The sequence below is a fragment of the Lottia gigantea genome (assembly GCF_000327385.1).
Source record: "Lottia gigantea unplaced genomic scaffold LOTGIsca_12, whole genome shotgun sequence".
Lineage (NCBI taxonomy): Eukaryota > Metazoa > Mollusca > Gastropoda > Lottiidae > Lottia > Lottia gigantea.
In genome coordinates, this window is record NW_008707225.1 from 1392662 (window position 1) to 1403186 (window position 10525).

Below are 10525 nucleotides of genomic sequence, written 5' to 3' on the forward strand. Positions count from 1 at the left end.
TGTAGTAAAGGTTATTAATAATACAGTTATTGATAGTGTTTGACTGTAGTATGTAGTAAAGGTTATTAATAATACAGATATTGATAGTGTATGACTGTAATATGTAGTAAAGGTTATTAATAATACAGATATTGATAGTGTATGACTGTAGTATGTAGTAGAGGTTAGTAATGATACCGATATTGATTGTGTTTGACTGTAGTATGTAGTAAAGGTTATTAATAATACAGATATTGATAGTGTATGACTGTAGTATGCAGTCTAGGTCAGTAATAATACATATATTGAAAGTATCTGACTGTAGTATGTAGTATAGGTCAGTAATAATACAGATATTGATAGTGTATGACTGTAGTAGAGCTTAGTGATGATATTGATACTGTTTGATTGCACTTTGTAGTAAAGGTTAGTACAGATGTTGATGCTGTTTGACTGTAGTATGTAGTAGAGGTTGGTAATGATACAGATATTGATAGTATTTGACTGTAGTATGTTGTCTAGGTCAGTAAAAACACAGATATTGATAGTGTTTGACTAGTATGTTGTCTAGGTTAGTAATGATACATATATTGATACTTTTTGACTGTAGTATGTAGTCGAGGTCAGTAATGATACATATATTGACAGTAGTATGTAGTAGAGGACAGTAATGATTACATAATATGTGTATTGCCCACATGGAAAAGGCGTCAAAATTTCTTTGTGAACACATTAGAGACTACAGTTTATAACTGATTTTAATGAAATTTGGTGTGATCATTCATATTGATGAGATCTTGGACAAGTTCTAATTTAACGATCTTTTAATGAAAGGTTTTTGACTTATTACCCTTGACTTAGGAAAGCATGTCAAAATTTGTTTGCTAACACAATAGAGACTAGTTTTCAACTGATTTTAATGAAATTTGGTGTGAACATTTATATTAATGAGATCTTGGACAAGTTCATGCGGGCGTATAAAAAGGGAATTTTTGATGAACATGATGAGTATTTGATTGGCAAATAGTTATTTTGAATATTTAGGTAGTTTAAGGAATTTTTCCCGAAAAGAATATCAAATCATGACTAATTTTAATTACCACGCCGAGGTAAATAGCTGTAAGGGTACTTATGGCTATTTACCACGCTTACACCGCCAGTGGTAAATAGCTACTACCATCCAGAATGTTATGAACACAGTATGAGATTACTATATAAGTATGCAGGCTTCACAAAAATTAATAAGAAGAACATAATATATCATACTAAACATTAATTTGCATGTAAATGATAAGTGACTGTCAGAATCGGAGAGCAACTTATCAATGTCGTTGGACATGAACGCATCAACAACTTCCTATTATGGTCGTCAACTTGAGCGGTCGGAATCTGCCATCCCGTCGATCGTATTTGCTAGTAGAAGAAGAAAAGCATAGCTTAGGCGACACCAATTTATAAACTTGGATTACGGGCCCGCCGACCTGCTTTTTTGACGAATCCCAATAAAAATAAAAATGAAAAAATCTATTTTTTTTTTTATTCTTACTGTGTCCGCCGATGTAAAAATTTCAACACGAAATCCTAATGGGACGTAACTCGGTTGATAAGTTGTACTCGCTTAGCGAAAGCGTTCACTGTTGAATGGTCAGTCAGTGTTAATGAGACAAAAGGCTAGTTCCACGATGTTTTTGATAACGGTACGACTATGCAAATGAGGTGCCTGCAAATTTCTAAAATAAATCTTGAACCGAAGCTATTTTCATTCGAAAGATAAATTGGTTTGTAATATGTTGATTGTTGGCTAGATAGTTTTAAAATTTGTTGTATTATGAGATTAGTTCTGGAAATCTGGAAAAGCCTTTCAAAAAATAAAATAAACCAATAACACATGATTTGTGATTTGGTTCGTTCCAATCTGCAAATTTTGTAAAAATTCTCTCGTCGGCCATTATGCAATTGTTGTGATGAAAATACATCTATGTGAAAATGTGAGAAAATGAGCGTTGAACTCGATGTTTATATCAACGTCTCCATATGTACCGAGGGCCGTGTCACAAAACGAACCATAGTGCGTGCCTCTGATGACGAAAATGTTGGTAATTTATTGACGCGCTCCGGATGGCAGGACACAGAAGAAGTAACCGTCTCCAGCGTTAAAGCCGGTATCGAAATAGACCATGAAACTACCGATGTAGAGATAGTTACACCCGTAGCAGTTTTAAGACAATTTAATTTTAAATCCATAAGGTTTAATCTGGTGTCAAAGAATGATAAACAATGTGCTATTTCGTCAAAGCTTTGTTTGTTTCCAAAGGATATAAATAAAGTTTTAAATACATTCCTTTTTCATCTTCTTGAAATGCAGATTTTTTTTGATTTTTTATTTTTACAAGTATTATCAAAAGTGTTTGGAAATTGTAGCTTGTATTGTGCTCACGAACAAAAAGAATAAGCGCAATAACTCATAAACTAGGCCTATTTATTGAAAAATTGCCAGTATCAACATATATGATTATACCAAATTTAACTAAACTCAAATGAAAGCTCATCAACATGTTGATGCGTTTTAACTAAGTCAAGGGCGATTACTCAAAAACCGCTCATCGAAAAATGAAAAAAAATTAAAACTTGTCCACGATCTCATCATTGAGCTCACAAGAGATGTTGACGAACGGACAGGGCAGGGGCTACGACAACATACGTCCACATTTCCATGTGGGCGTACAAAAAATATGTTATCGATCAAACGCCACTGGAGACATTTATATTAAAAAAAAAATAATTCGTTAATTTTTGATAATAAGCGTTCCGCTTAGGTCAGCTGCATCATGAAATGTTATGACTCTCCAGACTTTCTGAGAGCCTTACTCTCTCATGTTTGAAAAATTATGAAATATTAGCAATTTTATAAAGGTCAGAATATTGGTCTACTTCAACGAAGTGTAAATGAATTTATACCTCAAATTCAGGCCATATAAAGCCAGAAATAGATCTACTATAGACAGTCGAAGTGATGATTGTATTTTAATGAAGGGTCTAAGGGAAAACAAACTAAAACTAGAACCACTCGTGGTACTGAGTGGGACTTTGCTCATGTGCCAATTTGCTAGAGAATCTGAAAAAATCAACGTTCTTAGCCATTTAGGTCACGTGTTAAAGCCGTCAAAATTTTTGAAAATTTCTCTTTTTTGGAAGGTTGTGAAAGCGGAAGTAGAAGTCAGGCATAAAGTATGAAAGTATGATTAGATTACCAAGGTCAATGACCTTTGACCATGTTAAGAGGAAGGTCATTTAAGGTCAAGGTCACTAGATGTGAGTCATCAAACTTTGAAAATACAAACATTATAAAACCGGAAATTGATGGTGAACATTAAATATGAAGGTATTAATCTTTAGCCAAGGTCAATGACCTTCGATCCTACAAAGAGAAAAGTCATCAAACGTAAAAGTCAAAAGTTGAAAATATGTAAAATTTAAACCCTGTTCCTTTTTTTGAACTACGAAGCTGAAGCAACTGACCTTTTCACACGAACTGGCCAAAGGGGTGAAGTAATTGTGTACAAGGTCCTGTTTTGAACAAATGTAATTTAACCCTAATGTGCCACGCCCACCTCAACTTTTTTGTCATAAGTTAATTCATATTTAAAATGTCTCGTTGTGTTCCGAATTCCGAATACAAAAATATTGTAAATAAAAACACCGAAATTAAAAAAATTCAAAATTTCAATTTTGCATTATATCACTGGAAAGAGCACGATGAGCTAATAAAGGTCAAGGTCATCAAAGGTCAAGGTCAAAAATTCCTGTTCCTTTTTTTAAATTATGAAGCTGAAACAACTGAACTTCTAAGACAAAGTGCGTCTAAGAATGACGTAATTGTATGCAAAGTTCCAATTTGAACACATGTATTCTTTGCGAGTTATGCTTCTGGCCAAATATGTCAATAATAAGTAATTTAACCCGGATGTGCCACGCCCAACTCATTTTTTGACCCAATTTAATTGATATTTAAAATGTTATGTTGTGTTCAAAATTTCAAGCTTCTACATCATGCAGGTCAAAAGATATAGGTCAACAAAAGTCAAAAAAGGTCAAAATCGAAAATTGAAAATAAGGAAAATTTAAACACGTCCCTTTTTTGGAACTATAAAGCTGAAACAACTGAGCTGTTAACATAAACTAGCCAAAAGGACGAGGTAATTGTGTGCAAAGTCCCTTTTTGAACAAATGCCCCTGCCCTTAAATATAAACAATTAGTACTTCAACCCACGCCCACCTCAACTTTTTTGTCATAAGTGAATTCATATTTAACATGTCTAGTGGTCTTCCAAATTTCAAGGTTCAACATCAAAAAGGTCATAAGATATACATACACCAAGCTCAAAGAGACATAAATATTGTAAAAAAAACACTCAAATTTGAAAAAATCACGAATTTCAAGTTTGCTTTATAAATACGATTGTTATATATCACTGGAAAGAGCTTGAGAAGATTATATACGCCCACTTCTCCATAGAAGCCTCATTTTTCGTTTTACAAAAGTGCTTCATATCAAAATGGCGGCAAAAATATCGCTTCCGGTCCGAATGGTTTTTTTCTTGGTTTTTTTGTAATAAAGTTGACTACCGATCAATATTTGTGTCGTTGCTCTATATGAATTACACCGGACGTTTTTCAACCGGAAGTAGATCTGAAATTCAGTCGCTTTCCTGTTCAAATGAACATTTCCTGCGGAAATGACGTACAATATTTGACTATACTATATTATTTACATTAGTGAAGTCTGTTTGCGTTTAAAATTTCAGATCAATCGATGCAAAAACAAAAAGGTTGCAAAAAAATTTAAAAATTTGATCGAATAAAGTGAGCTAAGAATTTTCGAATTTCGCAATTTTTCAAGTGATATCAGGTCAGAAATAACAGGTAAATTGTAAAAATGAAAACCTGAAGAAATTCGATGCAAAAAGGCGCCTTCTAGAGCCGATTTCGACTTTTTGCACATGTGGACCTGTGGCACTTCCGGTGTTGCAAAAATGTTCCAAAATACACTCATTTACGACATTGCCACTACAGAAGGTCTACACATGTAGTAATGTTGATGCAGCTGTTGCAGCCTTTGCTTGAAAAGGTGTGGAAAAATCGAAAAAAAAAAATGCAAAAAAAAACTAGAGCTGTGAACAGCACTGAGCGTGGCCCGTTATACTTTGCCTGATAGCTGTAAGACTTTTTTGAACTTCAAACCCTCTCAAGCCCGGTGTTGACTCGACCACTTTTAGTAAAGAGTCAAGCCAAATGAAATGTTTTGTGAAAGGGTAAATTCAATCTTGTATCAATATAACTTATAGTTATATGGTTATTTTAATAGCTTCATGGTAGTTATTATATACAGGTATGTGTGAAATGTGAACATTATTTGACGGAATTTCTTTGTTGATATAAACATGATCTATAAGTGTCCCACCTTCAGTAGTGTAATGCTGAACAAGTTGTTGAAAACCAAATTTTTGAAAACAATTTAGTATAGAAAAATGACCCTCCAAGATATTTTGGTTGAAATCCCCCACAATAACATAGTCTGAACCAGATTCTTGTAATTCAACTAATAATCTTTCTAACATTGGGAGAAATAAATCTAATCGATAAACGGGTGGTCTATAGATAACAATTACGTAAATATTTTTATCCAAAATATTCAAAGCAATGTGTTCTATATTTAAAACTCCCAATTTATAATATATTGACATTTTTGTTTTGCTTATAATATACTCCTACTCCTCCGTGCCCCTTTTCTTTCAAAAATTTGAAATCTCTAGTGTCATCATAGCTGCTGCTTCGAGGATGGTGGTGAAGATGGAAACCATTTAACTTTAGTTTTGCTGGAGTTATTGAATTATTTAGCCATGTTTCTGTTAAACAAATGATATCACCTTCTAGCATTTTCCTGTGTTTCTGTAAATCCTCTATATGAATAGATAAACCCTGAACATTGTGTAAAATTATATTAGTATCAGTTAATATGATCTCGTTTTCAGGTTTTAAAAAAGTATCCATTGCTCCTAATGCCGATTCAATTTTTTCATCACAATATGTTTTTTTCCGTAAAATCTTGTATTGTAAGACCCTGTAATGTTTTAACTCTGCTTAACGAAACATTGGCTTGATCAGCTTGGAATATTTTATGAAGTGATATTACGCCTCTATCAAGACTTAGACCTTGTACTTTGTGAATAGTAACTGCATAGGCGAGACGTAATGGGAGCTGGCGTCTAACATCGCCCTTATAGTTAACATGAGGGCTTTCATATCTCTCAATACCAATACTACCACGTGGTACATTTGGCGGAAGTGGAACACAGTCTTCATTTATTCCAACTTTAGCATTATCAAATTTTACAAAAATTTTGTCAGTTTGATTATTCTGATCAGTTTGTATGAATGTTACTTGACCAAAACTTCCATTTATCAAGCCAGTAGAAACATTTAAATCAATTACTAACAGAAAATTTGACCCTACACCTATTTCTAAGCAAGACACTAATGGTGTATCAGTCACTTTAACACATGTGATTTTAAGCGTCATTTTAATGGTTCTAACATCTTTTGAATAATCTGATGGACACAGAATTCGGGCATTTTTCATCAATTATTTCTAAAATTATAAATATAATCATCAACTTGCTGATTAGTAGAAAATACGCCAGACAATCATCTTCTTTACCAGTTACCCTACTCTGTAACATTTTGACGTCTGAAGCAAGCATTGGTTCACTTTTTTTTCTTTGTCTAATTCTTATCAATGTTTGGGCAAAGGCTTAATCATCTTTTTGTCTCATAATTTCAGTAAGTTCAACAAGTTTGAAATTACCGTTCCATTGGTCTATGACACTTTCATGACATAAACTATTACCTTTAACTGGTCTTAGTTGCCACATATCTCCAAAACATATGACACAGATAACTCATCGGTACCCTTTATTTGCCCGAATCGCCCATGAATGTAACAAAAAAGCTTATGATCTACCATTGAAATTTCATCTATAATAAATATTTGTAAGTTGCGATATTTACATCTTAATGTTTCTTGTCCCAATGGTTGATAAGGTGGAAATGAAAACCCCTTTCTTAATGAAAAACTGCTGTGAATAGTTGACGCTCCAATATTAAAGCACTCACCCCAGTTGGTGCGGTTAAGAGAACAGTGATGTCATCTAAACTTCCCGCAGTTTTCGCAAAAATTCGAGACGCTTCGTATTAAATACATTTGATAAGGTGAGATTTACCGCTACCAGCTGAACCAGTAACAAAGATTCTAAATGGATCATTAACTTTGTCCAGACAATACTGGCGAACGTCATAAAAATCCTGAGACTGTATTTCATTCAGGGATCTAAGTAAGGGAATAGCATCACTTTTCGAAATAGTGCTTATATTAGTTTCAGTGTGAACTCTGCTACTTTGACCTTTATCATATAAAATGTCGGGAATTTGAGGTGTATTGTCATCGTCATTTTGCAAGGGTCGTGAAAATTCGAACAGGTAAATGTAGTGAAAATTCACTGCTCTAAATGAGCGTTTGTTTAAATATTGTAAGTGAAAATACAGCATAACACCAATAACGAAATATTGCTGTATAATGTATCTTGCAGATAGAGTTCTATTAATGGTACAAACAGACAAAATTCCAACTAGTTAATGTATCAAAAAGTCACTGCTCTAAATAAGTGTATGTTTTATTATCATAAGGGGAAATTTTGCAAAAATTTAAAAAAAAACCTGTGAATTATTATAGAGTTGAAAGATAGTGTAATTAGATTAATTCATTTATAACCTATAATAATCTTAGCAGAGGATAAAATTGCCACTTTCTTTTTATTGCTAAGGATTAGCGCAGTTAGAAGCCTGTTGAATTGGCGCCTGCTAGGCGATTAAGTGCTGTGGGTTAGAATCCCGCTCTGTATTCTGATTCCACGGTCAGTGTTTGCTAGAGACAGCCCGCTGTTTGCTTTTATTCCCTCAGCCTAACTAACACCAATAACCAAAACTGTTGTGTGTATCTTGCAGATAGAGTTCTATTAATGGTACAGAAAAAAATCGAAGACGTTAATGTATCAAAAATTCACTACTCTATATGAGTGTAAGTTAAATTATTGTAAGTGAAAATTGAAAAAAAAAAGTTATTTTTTTAAGTGTTAAAAGATTACATAATCAGATTAATATGTTTATGACCCAAACTACTTCACACCTGCATGTCAAAAGCTTTCCTATCATATTAAATAACCTGTTATAACACCTGTCAATCATTTTAATCCCCACAATCTACAGATTTTCACAAATTCAATTTTGTATTAAACCATCAATGTCAATATCGATGAAAAGAGAATATTGAGTAGATCCTGAATATATAAACCATATTGCTAGGAGTTAATTACATTGTAAGTTAGAACCCTCAGTCGAAAAAAAACCCCAATATTTTTAAAACATATTTTAATGGATTATTGTCATATATCATTGAAAAGATAATCAAAAGGGAATTACAAAATTGAAAAATATAATTTTCTGTGTTTATTAGAAAAGGTCATACAGCCGTCCAAATTTGTCAAAAATGTTAATTTTTGAATGGCTATTAAACCGGAAGTTAATATTTTTCAACCAATATGAGTACACCTGTGGATAGCTGAGGTCAAGAACATCCTCCAGTAAAATTTTCAAGGTCATCGAAAGTCAAGGTCACATGGTGTGGCCTTTTGAATTTTCAAAAAATTCAAACGAATATAAAAAAAATTCAAATTCGAAATTCAAAATGTTGTTCCAAGAAACTGTAGACAATGTTACAAGGTTTTAATGGACACCAAAATCATAAAAATTTGATAAAAAATGGAGGACTAATTAATTTTTTGCTAAAATAGGTCAGTCCGAGGCGACGGCTTATGCATCACTTCCGGTTTGGATTTTTTCTGCTATGTGCATTCTAATTATGACTGACAGACAATATATATGGTTTTTGCCAACATCTTAAATTTACACCGAAAGTGGGGGTGTCAGGCGTGATTTAAAAAAAAACGGAAGTTTTCACGCAAAAACCGGAAGTGATAGAAAAATTTTGATTGTATAAATTTATTTGCATGGACATTCATTATGCAATGGCACACTTCGGTTTAGCAAAAATTGAGTTTAAGATATTCATTTTTGATTCCAGGTCATTTAAAAATGTTTGGTGAAGACAATTATGCTATACCATTTTCGATTTTGTCTAGGGACGTTCCCCCAAAAAAAAAAAATAAAAAAATAAAAATAAACATAACGAAAACAAAGCGTGACAAATCGATAGATTTGCCACGCAGAAAAAAAGAATTGACATTTCGATACCAGCATTTTTATCAAATGGCTAAAAAGAAAATCTGTAATATGCTGATATAGACCGTATTGTTAAATGGTTAAAACCTCGTTCGTTTGAGGTCAATAACTAGTAACAAGCTGATGAAAGAAACGTAACTACTGTCATTCTCTTCGTGTGTGTAGAGACGATATGGAAGACAAAGTTAAAGATAGCTTGCGTTGCAAGGTAACATACGCCCACTGGCAGCTGTCAGAAATAATAAAACAGTCTTTAGTGACTAAAGTACGAATTTTCTCATATTGAAGAAATTATTCATGCTGAATAATTCCACAAAATTTTTCAAAAATCAATCAATAACCCAAATAATTAAACAATTAAATCACACAGCTCTAATAAAGGGCAAAAAACAACGTTTGACGAGCGTTTACAATGTCAAGGGCAATAACTCAAAAAATGTCATCAAAGAAATCTCTTGTTAGAACTTGTCTGAGATCTTATCAATTCCAATGATTACACCAAGTTTCATCAGCATCGGTTGAAAACTGTAGCTTCAATCCTGCTCATGAACAATTTTTAACAAATTTCAAGGCATTCTAAGTCAAGGGCAATATCTCAAAAACCGTTCATCGAAAATATGTCAAATTCGAACTTGACCGAGATCTTATCAATCTAAAGCATCACACCAAGTTTTATCAAAATCATATAAAAACTGTAGTCTCTATAGTGCTCACAAGAAATGTTGACGGACGGACCGACGGACAGGGGCGACGACAATATACGACCACATATTTATGTGGGCGTATAAAAACGAAATCGTTGTCGGAGAACCAAGGGATGTATATGATAGGTCCGGTAATAAAATGACCATCATAGATGTGAATGATTTCCAAAGCAGGATTTCATATAGCCTCTGATTTTATAGGTGTTAGACTTCAAAACATTGCTGGGTTTGACTATATTCGCCCTTATTCTTGGTGTGAGTGTTTGACATCACCCAAGGATAAACCCTATCAACGCTTCAATTTTAAACTCGTACCCCGTAAAACACTAGTGCTGATTGTAGCTAGGTTTACTTGGATTTAAGAGCAATTAAAAACTCAATTTGTATTCAAGGTACACATTGGTTGTGGGAAGTTCTCAACATGTTAAGAAACAAGACGACCGAGTACAAAAAAGATGTGAAAGAGAAACAAATGATAGAATTTCTTC

General features: G+C 33.4%; 1 protein-coding gene across 1 annotated transcript in view; it reads left to right on the plus strand.

Moving 5' to 3' along the window:
• Nucleotides 1–1975: 1975 nt before the first annotated feature.
• LOTGIDRAFT_156815 (hypothetical protein) overlaps nucleotides 1976–10525 on the plus strand; it is a gene marked incomplete at both ends in the record, with an annotated part of 9207 nt that continues 657 nt past the window's right edge. Inside the window, one exon of the mRNA XM_009048086.1 lies at nucleotides 1976–2141. Within this exon, the coding sequence (XP_009046334.1) occupies nucleotides 1976–2141 (166 nt within the window). The remainder of the gene's footprint in view (nucleotides 2142–10525) is intronic.